The sequence below is a fragment of the Orbicella franksi genome, chromosome 1 (assembly GCF_964199315.1).
Source record: "Orbicella franksi chromosome 1, jaOrbFran1.1, whole genome shotgun sequence".
In the NCBI taxonomy this organism is placed as follows: domain Eukaryota; kingdom Metazoa; phylum Cnidaria; class Anthozoa; order Scleractinia; family Merulinidae; genus Orbicella; species Orbicella franksi.
In genome coordinates, this window is record NC_138145.1 from 8,966,669 (window position 1) to 8,988,523 (window position 21,855).

Sequence of the window (21,855 nt, forward strand, 5' to 3'; positions counted from 1 at the left end):
GAAGGGCTCCCGAGGGGGTACTCCCGGAAAAATTGGTTGGGGGTGTGCGGCCCGCTTCCCAAAACCCTTACCCTGTTTATGACCAAAATCTGCGATATTCCTTACCCTATTTATGACCTGACCAAAAATTCGAAACCCTATTTACGACCTGACCCTCAAATCAAAACCCTGTTTCAGACCTGCGTTATAATTAGCTCCCTAGTTCAAACCAATGTTAAATTGCCGTAAACATATAAATTTGTGAAGGGCTTTTGTTGATTTTCTTTTCGATAATGATGAAAAAGTGGCTTCTTCTTAAAGCATACCCATATCAAGGCTAGAGTGCAAAAACCGTACCCTATTTATGACCAAACTGGCCAAAATCAGCTAAAATCGGTACCCTATTTATGACCAAAACGGCTGAAAAACCATACCCTTCGGGGCCGCACAGACCTATATAGCCCATATAAGAGAGTCCCCCCCCCCCCCGGCGGAAGGGCTACGTGATCGGTGAGTGAGGGAGTTATGCATGTGCGCGTGTCAGACCAATCACAGTGTGGGTTGTATCAAAGAACGAATAAAATTGCCTGTTAGAAAATAAGATGGTATCTACATTAATCTGGAGACGTGTCAGATTACTGTAGTTTGTTCAGTCAAACATTTTATGGCTTACTATTTAGTTATCTTACCATTACCGATGTAACATCGTATGTACATCATAAACTCCCAGTTTCTTTCTTGCTGTACATCGCAACCAAAAAAACTTGTCAAATCAACCAAATCATTACTGTAAACAGTTCCATGAATGCTCCTATCTCCGAGACTTATAGTTCACAAAAAAAATAACTCTTGCACGCCTTGCGTGCCTATGTTTATTAAGGTTCTCAAGGGATCACTAATCTATGAGAACATGCATTGGTCTTCGCTGACTTTTCAATAGCACTGTAATTACATTGTTATTGTATGACAGTGCTTTTAACTTAAAATAGAGAAAATTATCATACTTGCTGGACAAAAGTCATGTTCCTTGAAAATTCTGCAAAAATACCTAGGCCTACAATAGATGCCGGACAGCTGATCAAACAATCATTCCTGCTAGGGTTAAACGTTGTTGAACTGGCAATGGGTATCTCGAAATGAGCTTTGTTGACTTTAATTTACCAACTACTGAGGGAACAACTTTCTGAAAACACAAAAGTCTTCCCTTAATGTGTGCGTGCTCTTCTAGTACGAGAACGTCAATCAGAAATTCCAAGAATATGGCGGGACTTTGGCTTAATAAGAGCGGACTATTCTCAAGGCGTTGTTCATTGTAAATATATAACAAATCATCGATTAGGAAAAATCTCAGACAAAAACTCTTTGATTTAAAATGGTTTTATTTCTTGTTGAAATAATCCTTGCTCTTAAACTTGCAAACAACTTGGTAACAATGTAATTACAGTGCTATTGAAAAGTCAGCAAAGACCAATGCATGTTCTCATAGATTAGTGATCCCTTGAGAACCTTAATAAACTTTGTCCTTGTTTAATCTGCCCTGGTGAGGGGTCCGTGATTCGTTTTGGCAGCCGACCTTGCTATTTGGAGATTTTTTCAGTAATAAGAAAATTCTTGGGGAAAAACTAATTAACTTCTACTTTCATAAAAAAGCTAGCATTTTGTTGACAGCACAATGAGGGATTAACTTACTGCAGTGTTAAACTGAGAAGGATCGACAATGGAGAATTTTCCATAAATCAACTCCTGTCGATGTACTTTGATCTTCTGTAATCTTCGACTCCATTAGGTCGCAGGCCGGGCGTGTATCACCCATAAATGTAATAAAAACCATAAATGTAATACCAACCATAAATGTAATAAAAATTAACCATAAATGTAATACTAACCATAAATGTAATAACTTTTAACCACAAATGTAATAAAACCACTAACCATAAATGTAATAAAATTTGCCCATAAATGTAACAAACTGAACAACCATAAATATAATAAGGCTTAACCATAAATGTAATAAACTGGCTCTGACTTCCAAATCAAGGGGCTACAAACTTGCCATTCTCATTCTTCGTGAAATTGACTTGAAATTTTCAATAAGACCCCTAAAGGCCTGACTCCTTAAAGAAACAAAAATACTATTTCTTTGTGTGCAGTCCTAAACGAGGCCCATACGGCGTGAAATATCGCGGTTTTTCCCGAGACACCCTAACGAGACCAAACTTACTAAAGAAATTTAGATCCCAAAGTATAGGTCCAGTAAGGTTTTGCTATAAAGAGTGACATAGTGTGTGTGACACCTCTATAATACGGACAACGGACTCTTAATCTCGGCCCCAGAGATCAAAGTACACCTTATTCCGGACAAATCCGTCTGTCGTGTGATTTCCGGATGAAGTCCGTTTCGTTCCAGAATTCCAGAATGTATATATAGGAATGAATGAGGCACTCAAGAGTGGGCGTAAATAAAGAGAACCTCAATCTCTTTCAAATGGATGGAATATCATCAACCACCAGCACTTCAAACGCTCTGGTATATAGACTTTCTAATCATACTTGGGTACTTCCTTAATGTTCACAGACTATAATTATAACTTCTTCGGTTTTGGTCTCTGGGTAAATTAAAATACTAACTTGATGTAAGAGGCCCGTGTCCTGAAGTAAGAAGTGCACAAAGAGAATGACAAGTTTGTAGCCCCTTGATTTGGAAGTCATAGCCAGTTTATTACATTTATGGTTAAGCCATATTACATTTATGGTTGTTCAGTTTGTTACATTTATGGGCAAATTTTATTACATTTATGGTTAGTGGTTTTATTACATTTGTGGTTAAAAGTTATTACATTTATGGTTAGTATTACATTTATGGTTAATTTTTATTACATTTATGGTTGGTATTACATTTATGGTTTTTATTACATTTATGGGTGATACACGGGCGTATCAGGTAAGACTTCACTGAATCTTTCCATCGGCTGTTATTACGAAATTACTGGTGTTATTTAAATGCCGTACAGGAACATAGTTATGCTGTGTACAAAACTTGGGCAGTTTTGAAAATAGGGGGTTAAAGAACTTAATTGCGTCTGAAGAATATACTAAGCCAATGCACACACATAATAAAGAGGGATTAACTGTGTTATCACTTAGCATAAGCGTAATAAAAGGCGTCGGCGTGATTTTCCGTGAACTAATGATCTCTGCATCTTGACGTAGATTGAACGGCTTTAACCCGCTTCTTTAAATTCAGACCCCGGCCACAGGTGAGATATTCGCTGATTTTTTTTCCGGAGTCACTACTTTCCTAACTAATTTGTTCGTTTTTAACAGTGGACAGAACCTTCGAAAAACTCGTTTATTCAAAAGCCCAAAATGTTAAGGCTTTCTGACCCGATCTCCGCGCACTTTGAGAAGGCACGTACACATTGATTACAGCAGACTTCTATTCTACTAATCTATTATAAGAATTTTCGAAAAAGGTAGATAAAGGTTAAGTTTATTTCTAGCACTGCCATTTTCAAATTAGGTGAGTTGCGAGGACTCGTTCTTGGTATAGTCCGCGTTGCGGTATCATATATGGCTTTGTTCTACATTAGGCAAGAATTAGCGAAAATCTTTGGGAAATAGTATATCCTTAAGGATTTGACGATAGTGTATACTTGAGTTGAATGTTTCAAGTTTTGATTTGTCTATGTGCTTTTATTTGAAGCCATCAAATAAAGTAATCGTTTTTGCTTTGCCAAGAGAGTAAAATCATTCCCTTTTGTCTTAATTAGTTTGCGAGAGGGATTGATTTGAATTTGAATATCTCTTTGTCCAGCTGTAGTTTAATCATGAAGACTGTTTACTTGATAATCCTTTTGGCTCTTATGATTTTGTCGGTGACGTCACGGTCTGTTTGCGAAGGTAAGCAGAAAGCAACTAAAGCTCAATCTTCCCATAGGAAAAAAGATGGTGATTGGTACATTTACCCAGGATTTTTAGCGCACGAAAACATTAATGATAAAGTCTGCATACGAGGCAAATGGCCCATCAGGCCGAAGCTTATCCCAAAGCGACTAGGAATATTTCTACTCCGCCCTGGATGGGACGCTAGTCCATCGCAAGTTTGCATGGTACATTTGTATTGTGGTAGTATGTACAACCACCATTTTTTTTCCTACGTAGGATTCGTATCTCTCTCAGCTATCGTTTTGATCTTGCCAGAAGAGTTTGAAACGAGACAATTATTTTTCCACGAATTAAATCCTAAGAAGCAGGAGAGCTATATGTTTTATTCATTTTTATGAAACAAAGAAAGTAAACTGGCACAGCAGTAAAATAAAATGATCGATGTATTGGCGTTCAATGCTGTGCTTCAAAAGGCTAAAATAAATTAATAAGTCAATTTTCAGATGTGTGGATGTCATGATACAATTTTATGAATACTGTATTTACTTGGAAAAAGCGGATGGAGCATTGACGCTTCAGGGTGGATCCAGGAGGCCCCGAAAGGGGTGGTTGTACACCTTAACAACTTTCGCCCTAATCAGGCGTTGATGGCGAGCACCGCAGACGCGAGCTTCTCCGGGGCCATCCTCCCCGCAAAATGTTTCCGATTTTACCCTATAAAAAACCATTTACAGCGTTTCTGACACTTGAAAAAGTTTGTAACGTGTGTAAGACATGATGTAAAATCTGGAGTTTCCTTTTTATAAACCAGAAAATCAAAACTAATAATACTGTCGCGAAACGAACATTGTCTTTTCCCAACTTGACATTCAGTCAACTGATGGAAGTGAAACAAACTACGCATAAAACTATTTTATTCTATTACTTTTATGATGAGTCAAACAAATAACAAAAGAACTGCTGTTTAAAGGGGGTGGGGGTTGCAACCCTTTCAACTCCTTCCCTGGATCCGCCTCTACGCCCACTTAAAGGAGCTACGTCATGGCTCGCGCATCTTGAAAAGTTTAGCCTAAATTTTTCAAGTTCGTCGTTTCAGGTAATCTTTACATGTCAATCTTCTTCATCCTCAACCATCCTTGTTCCTTTGTGGTTTTTAATCTCTTTGGTGTTTTCCTTAGCAAACTGCTATTTTCAGATTTCCTTCATGATCAATTGAAAGTCAACACTGCACACCACCAAAATAACTTACAATATCGTGACTGAGCTCCGTTAAGGTCCTTAAACTGACTTTTCAGCTGTTTCAGACACCGCAGACTTTCTTGGAGAATACTACAGTGATGTAATCAATGATCCGCGTCCTTGCAACGGGAATGAAACTTGTTTTCACGAGTGCGAAGATAGCGGGAAAACAGATGACGAATGTAATGCAGAATGCGATTGTCCATGAAAAAGATGTATTCTGTGCTGAGAGAAATCGCTGTTAAGTGTGATGAAGATTAAAATCCGCTGTTTTTCTAATATTTGAGTACATTCTGTTATGTCTACTTCACCAACAATCTCTTTCATTGCTGGAGATTTTTATATTAGTTAGCTCAGCTTCATACGATGCCTTTGACTTAAGTCATGACAATGATATTTGGAACTGCAAAATAATAACGAGGAAAAGAAAAATAGAAACTACTGATATTTTGAACTATCTATTCTTCTCGTTATCTATACGCTTTCGAGTTGTGTATTTGCCAAATCCATAGCTCTCTCAAGAAGACACCTAGTGACTGAACAAAAGAACTAAAGCAGGGCTTTAAAGACAGCTTCGACGACAGTTTCACCTTACTTTGGAGTAAATTACCGCTTACTCATTTTTACGTGGTAACTTCTAAGGGTGAGGGGAACAATAAGCGCTTGATGGCTAGCCCTAAGAGAAACAGTGAGTTTTGGAAATTCGAAGAGTGTGTTGGTGTTGCCAGCTAATTTCCCCAAAGGTTGCTTCAACAGCATAAGGAATTCGGTGTCACAGGTGATCTCATACGTATTATGTAACATCAAGAAAAGATCAATGTACCTCTTGGTGATATATTCTAATGGCCTGTTTTGGGGAAGCAGTGGCGAGAGCGCTCGTCTCCCACCAATGTGGCCTAGGTTTGATTCCGGCCCGGTACCACATGTGGGTTGAGTTTGTTGTTTGTTTTCGCCTCGTTTCGAGGATTTTTCTCTGAGTTCTCCGGTTTTCTTCCCTCCACAAAAACCAAAACTCCAAATTCCAATTCGCCCCAGGACGGAGGACCCGCATGAAAACCAACTAAGGCTAATGTGACTTCCTCTCTAAATAATTTTTAGGGTCCCAGCAGTGTAAGAGAGTAAAATCATTCTCCTTTGTTTGTGTTTGTTTTTGTTTTATCAATTTACATGTTTCAGATTGTTCAATATTTCTTTGCTAGTAGTTCAAGCATGAAGACTGCTTACTTAGTGATCCTTTTCGCTCTTATAATTTCGTCAGTGACGTCACAGTGTGTTTACGAAGCTATCGTGTTGAACTTGCCAGGAGAGTTTGAAACGAGACAATTATCTTTCCACGAAATAAATTCTCAGAAGCAGGAGGCCATATGCTTTAATTTCTATGAAAGGAAAGTGGCAGTAAAATAAGGTTAAGGTCTGCTGTTACGGCAATGCTGGGCTGTAAAAAACAACATTAAAAAGCCGATTTTCAGATGTGTGCATCTTAATAATGCTTGCTTGGAAACAGCGGATGCAATTTTGATGCCCACTTAATGTCACTTAACTATGACTTTTCATTTCTTAGACACCGCGGACCTTTCTGAAGACACGGCTGAAGAATACTACAGAGATGTAATCAATGATCCGAGTGCATACAACATTGTGGAAAATTGTGTTGACGAGTGCTTAGAGAACGGGAAGACAGATGTTGAGTGTCGCGATGAATGCAACTAGTCCTAGATGAAAAAGATGTGTTTTGTGCTGAGAAATTTCGCTAGCAAGTGTGATGACCAATAAAATCCGTTGTTCTCCTAATATTTGCGTCCATTCTGTTATCTCTACTCATGCCAAAAACTGACCGAATTTAAACTAGAGACGAATTAGTCGTATGACACAAAGTTGAACCGTCTAAATCTCCCCTAAAGAAAAACTGAATTGAAAAAATATATCAACATTTCCAAGTGTAACCTTCAGTCGAGTAATTTGCATAAATTCGAAACGGACCATGTTTTGCAAAGCTGATGAAAGGTTATGTTAAGGTATGATAATTTCAATTTATTTCCTTGAGCTTAACTTACACGTCATGAAAACAATATAAAGCAGACAGAATATTCGGCTTCTACAATCATCACATATTCAAGTAATGCTCTCAGAAATTATTATGCTATATGCATTGTAAGAAGTCTATGATCGAACTCATTAGCAAGTATATATTATAACTTTGATCAGCAATTGTTATCTAATAACAAATGAAATAACTGACTGAAAAAATAACTGAATGAGTTTTAAACAAATGCCTGTCCTACAAAGTTCCTTCCCATGGAACTCGAAAGCGACAACGCAATAGTGACTCCATGCAAACGATACTGGCTCTGACTGAAATGTTTACACTAATATAAATTATAAATTCTCTGTCTCAGCCTACAGAGAAACTTAACTTTTTCGTACAGAATAAGTAAAATAAGCACTGTGTCAAAGCCAATCACGGCTGAAATCAGCATTGACTAGCTGGGGGAGCCAATGCAAAGTCGAAAATTTGTTTCCAGCTGATCAAACCATTACTTTTGGTAACGGTACAACCTTTTTACTATTGAGTCATACCAGGTCTTAAGGCAGTATGCATGTTAGTGTGAATTGATTTATGGATCATTTTGGTAAGAACAACTTGAAATTATTTATATATTTGCTATACACAAAAGCAAACTATGCCTCGTGAAATTAGAGATCATCAATTAAAGACCATTAAAGGGTTCGCGAGGATTCTAGTAGAGAAAAGACTAAGGAATTGTTGGCAAATTTTTGTTAATGTCTACAACACTCGAAACCCTGTTTTCTTTGTGCTCCACGCAGCAATCACCATAGCGTACAAATTCATCTTTGCTGGCTGAAATAAAAGGGACCATTTGCTGTGTTTTCATCTGCAAAAGAATTCAAGATAAGACAAATTAGAGGTGTTGGGAGCGCTATAAAGAAACAACAACGGCGGGGACAAATGCTATCTCTGTTTTGAAGATAATTTTTAAACGAGCCGTTGCCGGGAAACTAATGAGTTGTCATCAATAAACCAAACCAATTCTCAAGTTCTCAAGTGGATTAAGAATATGCACATAGAAATGAATAGCTACCTATCTTATAGCCAAGAAGTCCTTTTAATTTTAAGAATGGCGATCCTAGCTACATCCGCGAAAATAATCGTCCAGTGAAAGAGAATGAGCTATTCCGTCGACAGAACTGTTCAATACGAGCAAAAGTGAGAAAGTGCTATTGATATACTGTCAGTGAAAGCTTTTGACATTTCTTCCTAAAATAAATGCGACCCGAGTTAACCCATATGCGAACTGCCTCACTGCAGCTTTCTCCGCGGATTTAAACTCACCATTATGAACCGAAAACCAAATTGTTGAAAAAGTAACACACACGCTACTCATGTATGTCCAGTTGACTTGCCACATATGAAGGCATTTCCAGCAGGATGGTGTTACACCAGAAGGAAAATTACGATAGATTACAGGGTAAAAATTAGTCCTAATACTACTAATACTCACACCAGTCATCCGTCAATCAAATGTAACATCGTCTCCAAGGAGGACAAAAGCAGCCCAGTGCCTGAAGTGCTTGTATATTGCTGACTCTCTTAATTTCTTTACAGAGAGGTGAAGAGCCTCACTTGCACTCTTTTGGTCCCGCATTAAACTCCTGTAGAACACGTTCATGAAGACTTTGGTAGCTGCATCATTAACAGGCCATAGCGACATCAAAACGGAGCGAGCACCAGATCCAAGAAACGCCCGAGCTATTCCGACAACTCCCTCGGCTGTCATGATCTTACCACGACCACTATTACAGCAGCTGAGTACTACCAGCTTGGCCTTTATGCCGACTTTTGCTACGTCCTCCATTGTCAGCATGAAATCTCCCTTTTTGACGATTTCAGCGGTACGGTCCTTTGGCGCAAGGGCAATTTCTCCTCTCTCTGCATCACCATGGGCTGCAATATGCACTAGCCCTACTTCCTGGATTCTTTTCAATACTTCAGCCTTAGTGGCTTGCTCTCCAATAAGCTTGAAATATGGTGCTGGAACATACCGGGAGACCATATCTGCTTCAGTTCTGGCATTTGGTAGAGGTTTCAAAACCCCGACTTTTCCATCAAATTCCACAAGGCCAACCGTCGGATCGCCCACAATCAATGCCCCAGTTTGAGACTGGTAATTTTCTGGGAAACTTTGAATGACCTGAAGTGATGTCAAAGAGGGAGTGAGGCGGATTCGATACGTTTGTGACAAGTAATTTCCATCGGAATCTTGCAAGGCTGCAAATGGGACCAAGAACAGTCCTCCTTCTGGGACAATGACAATCTCTGGACCTTGGATAAGATCAGCAATGGGCGCAATGATCATTTGGTGCAACCTTTTTAGATTGGCTTCTCTTTCTTCTTCTTCGTTACCTCGGAGATGGTGCTGACTGGTTGCTTCACTTTGTTCTTCTGCTGTTGATGATTCGTCTTCATAGAATGCTGACAAGGATCTGTCATCGTATTCTTCTCTGTCGTCTGTTGGCAAGGATTTCAAAGTGATCGCTACAAGATCTCGCAAAGACTTTTCTTTCTCATTTGCTGATAGCTCTGTTCCAATCTTGAAGTTTATTTTGCCACCCTTTTCCATGACCCAGAGATAGATTTGCTCCGTTATGATGCTCATGAAAAGAAAATCACTCCGCTGCTTTTCCAAGAGGCTTGCCAACGAACTCAGAGTGAATTCACTTGTTTTATTAACCTCCTGGATTCCAAAATTCGAGTATAGCAAATCTAAGAGAGCACGAGCCCGTCCCCGTTCCGCTGTACAGAGGGCATCATCTACCTTACCAAGGAAAATCAACGTCTCTGTCAGTCCCTTGTAAAATGAAATGTTTTGATCATCTAATGAAAGCTTGTCTTCATCTTTAAGAGACTTTCTTACATTTTCGTGGCCTTCAATGCTCCCAAAGAAGTAGTCGGATGCTTTGGAGAAACTTTTCTCCTGAAAATGACTCATGGCTAAGCCGCATAAAACCAGGTGTTCTCTTCCTTTCAATCCAGTCTCTTTGACGATTTCAAGTCCTCTTTCTAAGTACTCGATGGCCTTCTCATGCTGGCCAAGAGCATACTGAACATTGCCTAGGTTGACGTAAGAAATTCCTTCTCCTTCTCTGTCGCCTAAATCTTTTCTGATTTTAAGAGCCTTCTCCTGAAAATGTATTGAGGCATCATATTGGCCAAGAGCATTGTATATACTGCCGAGGTTGTTGTATGATGCAGCCTCGCCTTTCCTGTCTTGTATTTCAATGCAGATCTCGAGTGCCTTGTTTTGATACTCGATTGCTTTTTCATATTGGCCGAAGGCACGGTATATGACTGACAGGTTCGTGTACGATGCTCCTTCTCCATCCTTGTCTTCGATCTCTTCATCAATTTTCAATGACTCCTTTTGATACTTCAGAGCTTTGTCGTACTGGCCAAGAGCAAGATACACAGTACCAAGGCCACTGTAAGAGTGTGATTTGGCTTTCCTGCTGCCAATCACTTCGCTTATTTCAACTGCTTTCTCGAAATAGTCAAGAGACGTCTTATATTGGCCAAGAGTGATGTATTCGTATCCAAGAGCGCGGTAGGATCTTCCCTCTCCATGTCTGTCAGCGGTTGCTCTCCTGATTTCCACTTCTCTCTCGTGATATTTGATCGACATCTCAATTTTCACCCCAGATTCTCTCGGAATGGGATCGACTCCTCGGACTGCATCGATGATTCCACATGAGAATTTTTCACGCTCAATAGATTTTTCGTAAAGATCACAAATGTAGTACACACACTGAACAGGTCGCTCGTCAGATTGACCTTCCTGTTGTCTCTCTCCAGAGTCGTGCTTAATCGCCTGCGCTTTCTCTAGGTAAATGGAAGCTTCCTCGTGTTCGCCAAGTGCATTGCATAAGGTGTATAGATTCTGGTAGGATGCAACTTCTTCTTGCTTGTCCCCAATTTCTTTGCTGATCTCCACACATTTTGTGTAACACGAGATAGACTTTTCCAGTTGGCCCTGAAGATGATAGGCACTGCCAAGGTCTTTGTAAGATCTCAACTCTCCTCTTGTGGCATAAATCTCTTTACAGATCCCTAACGCTTTTTCATGATGCAACAGGGACTCCTCGTACTGACTAAGGGCGCAAAACGTACTGCCAAGGTTGCTGCACGACGCTGCTTCTCCATGTTTGTCTCCGATCTCCTTAAAGATGCTAAGCGCCATCTCTTGATACTCAACTGATTTCTCAAATTGCTTTTGAACATGATAGATTGTGCCTAAATTGCTGTAAGACGTTCCTTCTCTTTTCCTGTCTCCAGCTGCCTTACTGAATTCAAGCACTTTCTCTTGGTGTTGGATTGATTTTTCTAAACGGCGAGAAAAATAATTTGCTGTACCGAGCGCATCGTGGGAGCGTATTTCACCTTCTCTATTGCCGACGGCTGAGCAAATTTGAAGGGCTTCCTCTAGATTCTCGATAGACTTCTCATAGTCGCCGGTGGTGATATACAAAAGGCTAAGGCTGCTGTGACACGATTCCTGCCCTGCTTTGTCTCCGAATTCTTTCTTGATGTTAAGAGCCCTTTCAAAACAGTCAACAGAGTTCTGATGTTGACCAAAAATGTAATATAATATGCCAAGGTTGTTGTAAGAAATTCCTTCTCGTACTTTATCGCCAACTTCTTTATAGATCGCGAGTGCCTTCCCTTCGTAACAGAGTGACTTCTCATATTCCCATTTAGACTGATACACAACACCAAGGTTGGTGTATGACGTTCCTTCTCCTTGTTTGTCCTTAATTTCCTTGCTGATTTCAAGCGCCTTCTCTTGACATTCAATTGACTTTTCATGGTGCCCAAGTAGTAGGTAGACAAGACCGAGGTTATTGTAGGACGTTATTTCCCCTTCTTTGTCCCCAATTTCTTTTCTGATTTCAAGACTTCTGTTACAGGATACGATAGACTTCTTGATCTCATTGAGTGCACAGTACGCGGAGCCTAGATTATTGTGGGAGGTTCCTTCTCCTTTCTTGTCACCAATGGCTTTCCGGATTTCGAGACTCTTCTCATGATTTTCAACAGCCTTTTGATACTGGCCGATATCATAATAAAGATTTCCAAGTTGGCTGTATGATCTTCCTTCAGCCCCTCTGAAACCAGTCGTTCTAAAAATCTCGATTGCCTTCTCTGCGCACTCAACTGACTTCTCAAATTGACCGACAGCATGGTACAAGATACCAAGAAGCTCGTAGGATCTTCCTTCTGCTGGTTTATATCCCGGTAGAGTTTTGCAGATTTCCAGGGCTTTCTCTCTGTATTTGACAGATTTATCGTATTGGCCAAGAGCTTTATACAGAATACTGAGCTTGCTACATGATGCTTCTTCTTCCTTTTTGTCACACAGTGTTTCGCAGATGTCGAGGACTTCCATGTGGCACTCAATCGCTTCTTTATACTGGCCCAGAGCTTTATACACATCACCAAGATTGGTGTACAATTGTAGTAGTTGTTGCTTGTCACACATGGATTCGCTGACTTGAATAGCTTTCTTAAACTGCCCGATACATTTTTCATATTGGCTATGTTCGTGGTAAATACTTGCAAGATTGACGCACGAGGTAACCACTCCACGTTTGTCGTCAATGGCTTCTTTTACAGCAAGTGCCCTTTCCTCACTCTCAATCGCCTTTCCATATTGCCCACGAGCGTACCACAAGAGACACAGATGACCTTGGGATGCTATCTCACCCAGCTTATTGCCAATCTCTTCACTGATTTCGAGGCTTTTCTTGAAATAATCAACTGCTTTGTCATACTGCTGTAATTTGCTGTATACACTACCGAGGTTGTTGTAAGATGTCCCTTCCCCTCGTCTGTCGCCAATTTCTTTCCTGATAGCCAGCGCCTCCTCGTGATTCTGGATTGACTTCTCATACTGGCCGAGCTCGTAGTAGACGCTGCCAAAGTTGTTGTATGATGCTGCTTGTCCTTGCTTACTACCGATCGCTTTTCTTATCTCAAGACCTTTCTCGTAATAGACCAATGCCTCTTGGTACCGTTCGAGATCACTGTAAACGCTGCCTAGCCTGTTATACGATTCTCCCATCCTTTCCTTTCCCCCAGTCGTTTCGTAGATTTCAAGGGCTTTCGCTTGACATTCAATGGACTTCTCAAACTGGCCAAGAGAGCTATATACGTCACCAATGCTGCTGTAAGTCACCCCTTCGGCCTCTTTGTCCCCGATTTCTTGACTGATTTCTAGAGATTCCTGTAGTGAGTCCAGCGACTTTTGATAATTAGCAAGAGCTTCATGTACGTTACCGAGGTTTAGGTAGGCTCTTCCTTGTCCATGTCTGTCTCCTATTTCTTTGAAGACCTCAATGCCTTTCTGGTAGTAGTTTAACGATTTCTCGTATTGACTAAGAGCATAAAACATCGTACCAAGATTATTGTACATCGTTCCTTCTCCATGTTTGTCTCCCAGAGATTGGGCGATCTCGAGGCTTTTTTCATAATACTCCAGACATCTTTGGGATTGACCAAGGGCTTTATATGCTGCAGCCATGTTGCTGTAAGATTTGCCTTTCCCGCGTGTGTTTCCTATCTCTGTACAAATTTCAAGACTTTTGGTAGAGTTATCCATCGCTTTCTCATATTCACCGAGGGCAAGAAAAACTGTGGCAAGACTGCTGTAGAACATACCTTCTCCGGGTTTATTGCGCGATTCCTTGCTTATTTCAAGACCTTGCTGCAAGTATCTGAGCGATGTATCATACTCGCCAAGAGCACGGTGCACTTCGCCGAGGCCGTTGTAAGCATCCCCTTCTCCTTTCCTGTCTTCGGTTTCTTCGCTTATCTTCAGAGCGTTCTTTTGGCAATCGATGGATTTCTCATACTGACTGAGAGCATGGTAAACATTACCAAGAAGATTGTAACATCGCCCCTCGCCGCGTTTGTCTTCTAGTACTTGTCTTATTTTCAGCTCTTTCTCGAAGTTAGATCTGGCCTTGTCATAGTGACCAGTAGAGTAATACACTTGACCGAGCTCGCTGTACGAATCTCCTTGTAGACTTTTGTTGCCAATTTCTACACTTATCATAAGTGCATTTTCAATATGCTCAATCGATTTACCGTGCAAACTGAGAGCATAGAATGCGCCAGCAAGATTTCTGTGCGCTTCCCCTTCTTCTCTTCTGTCTTCAACTTCTTTGCTTAATGAGAGCGCTTTTTCGAAATACTCGATGGATTTGTTATGCCTGCCAAGAGAATCATAGGCGCCTCCAAGCTTGCTGCATGTACTCAATTCTCCAGCTTTGTTTCCGATTTCGCTAAAAACCGAGAGCGATTTTTCAAAATACTCGATGGATTTCTCTTGTTGACCTAGATCATGGTAGAGGCTCCCGAGGTCGATGTAAGAGTTCCCCTCTGCCTCTTTGTGCCCGGTTTCCTTGTAGAGTTTTAAGGCTTCAAGTATTTTCTCCACTTTCTCCATGGCAAGTAGTTCCTGTTCAATGAGACTGAAAATCAAGGAACAATTTTCATTAATTTTGCCGGGAACTTCGCAAGACGTTTGCCACTTCAGTTCTTTTTCTATAAAATTAAATTTGCCTTATGATTCAGTTAAAACCCGTACGGGAGTTATTCGTAACTATTACTCATCAAAACCAAACAAGCAAGATCACCGATCTGGTCTGTTTACACCAGATCCTCGCATAATTGAAATTAACAGACCTTCCCTATTTGAAATTAACGTTGCGACCGTAGGTACCTGCGCACGTGTTATTCCTACGACCAGATGTCGTCGACAAGAAGGCCAAGCTATGAGTTGCCACTGGCATAGCATTTTATTGTATATATTTATTGTGGATACAAGTAAGATAAAGGCCGTGAATAAAATCAATATCTGGTTTCCTGGTTGGATCACTGAAGATCATTTGCAGCCTTTCCAAAACTCCCTAACATACACGAAATCTAGGTCTTCCATGCAAAGAGAAATGAAAGCCACCAGAATGTTTCCGAGGATTCTGGAAGCCTTCTGAAGACTAATCGAGGTCGAGTTTTCCATAGATTGCCGAAGTATACTCAAAATAATTCGAAGATTTATTACAATCGAAGGTTGCCAAAGAATATTTCAAGAAAATCATACGAGGTAATCCGAATTTCCATGTTTAAGTTGCTGAAGCTTTATGAGAGGACCGAATATCGCATAAGGGATTTTTTTGCTAATGTTTTCACTAACTCCAATTATACTTTTGATATACATGATATTAAAAAACTTGTGACCTAAATCGATAGCAGACTCTTCACGGTACGGTGCCGTACATCAAAACCAAACCAATTACTTAACAATTACACACGACTCCACCAATTTCAACCCGTAGTAAAAGTAAAACCAAAACCGAAGTAATTGCCTGATTACTTACGACACTCAATTGAAAACCGCCTAACATGAAATAATGAACTTGAATTACAAATGCATTTACTCAATCAATCGCAAAGAACAGAGCTTGAGTCAACACTCCACGTAAATGCAAGGGTAACAACAACAACAACAACAACAACAACAACAACAGCAACAACAAAAAAAACAATAATCACAACAACATCTTTATTACTCTCATTACCAATATTATTACAGTTACAGTATAATTAAATTCAGGACAGGTTGTTCAAATAAGGTAACTTTTGTAATCATTTGTTTTTAATGAGACTGAAGGCGAAATGACCCGTTAGATTTTCGGGCTAGCCTCCAGCCTTGTTATGTCTGGTTGTAAGACAGGAAAGATGAAGGAAGAGTTTACAGTTTACAGTTTAGTTTAAGTAGGCAAAAAAACGGGAAGTAGTACAACAAACAGCACAAGCCATACCCACATAGAAAGTCCTATCAGCACGAAGAATCTCCTAGCATTTCGCCTAAGAGTTAATACCTTATGCGGGAAATTGGAGTTCTCAATTTTTCATATAACTGACCTACTGCTGCAGTTAGAAGGACTATCTGATCTGAAATGCTTTAATAATAATAATAATAATAATAATAAAGTTTTTTGGGCGCATTTAAAAAAACTCAATGCGCTTACATTACTATAAAAAATAAATTAGTTAAATCCTATAAAATATTTCTAATAACAGTAATAAATAAAATAAATGAAATAACTAGTTAAAGTACAGTTTCTCATAAACTAAAATAAATCAGAAGTAGGATTTCCGAAACAAGAATGTTTTGCGGGCTAAAGCTAGAGCAAGAAGGGAAGATTCAGGCGTCCTTCCTTGAAACAGTTAAATTAATTTAAAGCAACAGAATGCAAGAGGATTTGTTTCCAGCAGCAACCAATTTGAAGTTCGGTCAACAGAGGTCCTTCGGTTAAATATCATATCCATAATAGATTTTATACGAAATCTGACATCAAATCATTGTAAACAGTGTCTTAATGCTAAACTCAGTTGAATAAATTTCAAATGCGCGTTCTCGAAGATGTCATGAATTCATCGAACATTCATTCCTTTTATGCCTGATCGCTCACAGAATATTCAAAACAGCACCACAGGGAAGAAACTGCGGTATAATTTAACATTTAAGAATTTATGCAACAAGTGCATTTCAAGTAAAAGAAATATCAAATACAGGGAATTCCACTTACTTACCTGAGAGACAAATGAGGTTTGTAATGACACCAATGCCTCCCTGAAGACCTCAGAGTAACTCAAGCGCTAGAAGGCAACTGCACTGATCAATGAAATAAAGAAAACACGCTGACGATCGGTGTTGAGACTCTAGAATTAAATTCTGACGCATAACATTTAAAAGGCTAAGATCTAGAATCCCTACTGTAGAGCTGGTTGACGGCATTATTTCCATAATCAAACCCATGCAGTGTGTGACAAATAACAAGCAATTCATTTCACTAGTTGTGAAGTTGAATGCGAAGTCAAAATCGATCGATCGATTTGCAGAAAACTGAAGTAGGCTATATAAATACGAACTGATAGAATAAACTGACCTGCTGAGGGTCTCCTGTCAAAATCTGTACTTATAATGTGAATAAACGCCATGGAAATTCAGTCAATTTATGAGATGGATCGCATATTTAATTCACCGTAGATGTATCCGGCAAAACCCGGAAGCCGTACAAGTGATACAATGCAAGTTCTTTCCACGGTTGCTTATTTCACAGTTGCTCTGGCCTGTTGACATTGATTATGAAGACTCTCAAACAAAGATCTTATCTTATCCTAGCCTTAATTATATTTCAGAGGCCAAAGTTGTAAGAAAGGTAAAGCGTTAAGGCTTTATTGTTTGGTTTAATGGGAGACTGAAATGTACTCGCAGTTTGATGATACTTTCAATAATACTGTACACTGAATTCTTTAGATCTGCTAGTGAAACAGACCATCATACTAGAAGGTTGGTTAAGCATTGTATCTTGTCACTCACCTGTGTGTAAGCTGCAAGCAGTTGTTTGAGAGATAAAGAGTTCAGTATTGCCGAATACGAAGAAAGCTACGAAAGCGAAAGTAATGAAAATGTAATCGGGAGGTCTCTTCGTCGTGCCCAGATTCCACCCGAGCGATTGCCTCCCCGAGAAACTTGGTTCTAGCCTGTTTTACATCGGAATGATGCTCTCTTCTCCGCATGCAGAGGTTGGAAACGCTCGTTATATAAACAGCCGCTGTGGATTGGCATGTAAGCTGGAATGCAGACTTTCCCTACATCATTATGATATGTCCTCCTGGAAGCTATAAATGCCGTGTATATTTCTCTTTCTCCATTTGGCTCAGGGGAAGCTATAATCTATGCTTGAAAACTTCTTTTTGATGTCCTCGCTAGCTTGATCTATTTGTGTTGGGAAGTTCCCAGCCAGTCAAAATGAGACATGCAATTGTCAAGCTACGAGCTCGTTCACTTTCAGTTTTGCGGCATTCATACAGTCAAGGAATAAAAAGGCGAGAAAACGGGTTTATTGTAGAGTTTATTTCAAAGAACGACTTATTAAAGAAGGGGTTTTGAGAAGCCTTAGCTTGTCTGAATTATGCCGAGACCCGTCCATGATAAATTGTACTAATAGCATTCCAGTTTCCTAAGTTTACAATAAATGAATTTATGAACTGGACATTTTAACCTTTCAACTGAGATACTACACAATATATACTCCAGATACAGGATGTAAACATTGAAAACAGCTACAACTAGTGATCTCGGACTTGATGCCAAAAAACCGTAGGCACGCTTAAATCCTATCTGTTTCTTTTCATGAAGCTTTTTCCCGAAAAAAGAGCGACTATTGTTTTCCATTCTTTAGCAAAAATCTTGTTCTCTAATTAACGTTTTCTAATTCGCTTGTTTCTGGTTAGTGATCGATGTGTCATATGCAATACGAAATGGGAATTTAGTTTGAAAACGAAAATCGCAAGACACAATATTCTACAGTTTCAGAGTAAACCCAAAATAACGAACTGAGTGCTAACCGATCTTAAGGTGCATCCCATGCTCAAAATGTTAATTCTCATTACTGGTTTCAAATTCTCATATTCTCTTAATATTAATTAATAAGAAATAATGCATTTATTTGAATTTGATGTTTCCAATAGCAAACTTGTTCCAGAGTCGAAGAATACCCTGCGATGCAAAATGGAGACACATTCTTTCAACACTGATCTGTTTTCAGCCTAGAGATAAAAGAAATGTCAAAAAACAACCCTGTTTTACCCTCACTTAGTAAACTGACGAATTTGCGGTCGTGTTATACATACCCCGGAGTTTAACAATTTCACAAATTTTCAGAAAACAGCAATAATTTGCAGTGGTTTCACATTTGTTTAAGAAATCTTGTAGGAACGTGAACGTTCTTCTCTGGTATCCACCCTGCATCCATCCCTCCTGTATGCCCCTTCTCCTTAACGAAGTTTTTAATGCTGGGGGTAACCCTGCGATGGACCATCCAGAGGGGAGCAGAAATACCCTTAGAAATACCCCTAGGATGTCGTAGGACAGACGTAGCTTAGATGACACCAGAAGCGAAGTTCAGCAATCTCCGATCCAAGGTTCAATCAAAATTGATGGCTGTCTTCATCTCACGTACCTTCTATTAATATATCTCTCTTCAACCTGGAGAGAGCAGATGAAAACGGTTAAGCTGTTCATTTATCTTGGTTGGCTTATGGTTATTTGATTAATTCACTTGAAATCTTATTATAGAGCCTTTTAATGAGCATGTTAGACTTCGTTATAGTTTCATGATTGCGTTCGTAAAACGCAATACTTACGAATGCCAGTCAATTAATCCAAAACAGTCAGTTGCATAAGTGACGATGGAGAGGAGAAATATTAGTCAATTAATTTACCTAATAAAGTCCGACAGTGGGCTAGAACCAAGTCTCAAAAAAGTCATATGACCCAGAACATAATGCCCCAGATGTTCTTTTTTTCTGTATGGAATACTCAAAAATCATGAGTTCCAGACATCACACCAACTAGAGAGGAAAAGGAAACATAAACTTGCCTGAAGAAAGGACGTCGATGAACATGTACATGTCCTCGCCCTTGCCTTCCCTTTAATGAAACGGGGAGCGACGCTAAAACGGGTGTGTCATTTGGTAACCAGTCGTTTCGCCTACAAGTGGATTCGCCTACATCGAAGTCGTTTCGCCTACACGATCTGAGTTGATTCGCCTACATTGAAGTCGATTCGCCTATACACTAAATACTTAGGTTTACAATATAATTATAGTAATGTTTTTCAGAAGAGTATTACACAGCGACAGCGAGGCTCTGTTTCAACAAAATATTCTATCATTGGAATGATTTTTTCAATGAGAGAAACACTGCTGAACAATTCCTTAAGCAATGTGCACGACTGAATGACCCGTCACGAGTATTCACTCAGCGCTGCAATTAACAGGTCACTGAGAAATGTATTTGAAGTATTTCCATAAACAATGAGAAGTATTTGAGGTAACTGTTTTGAGTTTTAAGAGTGAATGCCTATAAAAATGGACCTAAATCGCCTATCAATGGCACAGGTCGAAAAATTAATTTCGCTTGTATTTTGTCCATAGATAGGTCCTAGTAAGAATAGAAACGGACCATAGTTAGTTTCTGCTAATACAGCTTTCTTTGGTAGAAATACGCCAAAAACGATTTCGACCCGACTGGGCTCAAAATCTACTTCCGGTTTTGCTGAATTTTCCGAATATTTGATTGCTTCGCGCTCCGCAGAGCAACTACTTGAGAATCTTTCAATGGATTTTATATTCAGTTCAGGTCTTGGTAGTATGACTGAGCGAAAAATAAAATAAATCAAAGTTAGTTTTGAGCCCGAAAAGAGGTAAAACTGAAACGCAAAATTTTACAGTATGTCGCAAGAGAATTATTGCTTAAAAACATCGCCATATTTTTCTATGGGCTATAACTTTAAATACCATAAAAACACTTTCTACGGGTTAAATATACACCCACCTGTTAGGATATCAAAAAATATATCTGGGCAAATGGTTTCAAGTCGCCCGCCTTGGCCTGTGTTTCTCATAGATTTTGCCCAAAATCCGCCGTTGGAATGTAAGCAATTGCATGACGCGGATAGCCACTCTCGAGTAAAATATTCGTTTCCAGCAATCCGATGAAAGCAATTTTTGAAACGTTGTGTGGATAAAATAATGGAAAATGTTTTTTTTGTTGTTTTTTGTTTTTGTTTTTTTTGTTTAACTTAGTATAAATATATATGTTTTTTCATTTGCATTGCGACACCCACGACATCCATGATAAAGAACGTTACTACAGTACTCCGGGAAATGATTTTAACACTTGTTTATTTTATTGATTTCACTGATAACTTACAACACAGTAGCAGTTTCAGAGATACACTTAACCAATCCTCTATGATTTATGGCAACTGAATCATTGACTGACAAATAAAGTCAAGTGGAAATACCATAATTTCTATAGACTACTAACTGCGTGACGGCATCTCAGCTCTTCTAGCTGTGTAGAAAATTTGTACCTACACAATATGCTCAAACTCAGCTAGAAAACCCGGAATTTCTTGAATTGAATTAGCCGAGGAACAAATTGCGTTTAAGTTTCAATCATACTGGGAAAAAAATCCATCTTTTCTACTTTGGTTGTTTGATCAATTAACTGAAATTTGCAGATCAAAACACTGGTAGACAAATAAACATTACAGTGGTCGATCTAGGACTAGGTTTACAATAAAGGAGTTCCCGAATTCATCAATTTTAGAGTATTCGGATTAGTAGGGGTTTACAGTGAAAGGATATTCGGATTCTTAATCGTTTATACACGACGATAACTCCGGGAACATTCATGATGGAATGGTTAACAAGCAGTTTGTTGCCTCGACAACGAGAAACAAAATGCCTCCGAAAATAAGGCTAGGGGTAGGTTGAGACAGTCTGAAGTTTTCTTTCAACTCGCTGACCACGGTACTGTTGTCCATCATGCCAGGTTCCTCCAGGTATTTACTTAGGGTTTAGGGTCGAAAACCGTCGAGGTTTTCGATCGTGCCATCGTCGTCATCTGCGCAGTAAAGTATAAATTGGGCACGGTTTCTGAGGAGTATGGCATTACCCATTATAAAAGTGATTACCTACACCTGAAACAGCACGAGGTAATCACCCAGCGACCGCCATCAAATGGCCATCAATGCGCCTACGACTCGACTACGACTGGATCATGTAATCCGCCATTTTCGTTCCACCGCAAACTCAAA

General features: G+C 39.5%; 1 protein-coding gene across 3 annotated transcripts; it reads right to left on the bottom strand.

Annotated features, from left to right (window-relative positions):
* Positions 1-2,914: 2,914 nt before the first annotated feature.
* LOC145488295 (uncharacterized) lies at positions 2,915-17,936 on the bottom strand. 3 transcript variants are annotated; one of them, XM_081467147.1, is made up of 4 exons: positions 17,565-17,936; positions 16,775-16,840; positions 8,625-14,649; positions 2,915-7,997 (listed from the first exon to the last, which is right to left on the bottom strand). In XM_081467147.1, exon 3 carries the CDS (start codon positions 14,622-14,624, stop codon positions 8,637-8,639), a length of 5,988 nt encoding a protein of 1,995 aa, XP_081323273.1. In that variant the 5' UTR covers positions 14,625-14,649; positions 16,775-16,840; positions 17,565-17,936; the 3' UTR covers positions 2,915-7,997; positions 8,625-8,636. The 3 variants fall into 3 exon arrangements, with proteins under 3 accessions (XP_081323273.1, XP_081323265.1, XP_081323258.1); XM_081467139.1 differs by having other exon boundaries at positions 16,775-16,851; XM_081467132.1 differs by having other exon boundaries at positions 16,775-16,856.
* Positions 17,937-21,855: the final 3,919 nt, after the last annotated feature.

Excerpts from the sequence above, each read along its gene's own strand:
- LOC145488295 (XM_081467147.1), bottom strand. The coding sequence starts at position 14,624 with ATGGAGAAAGTGGAGAAAATACTTGAAGCCTTAAAACTCTACAAGGAA.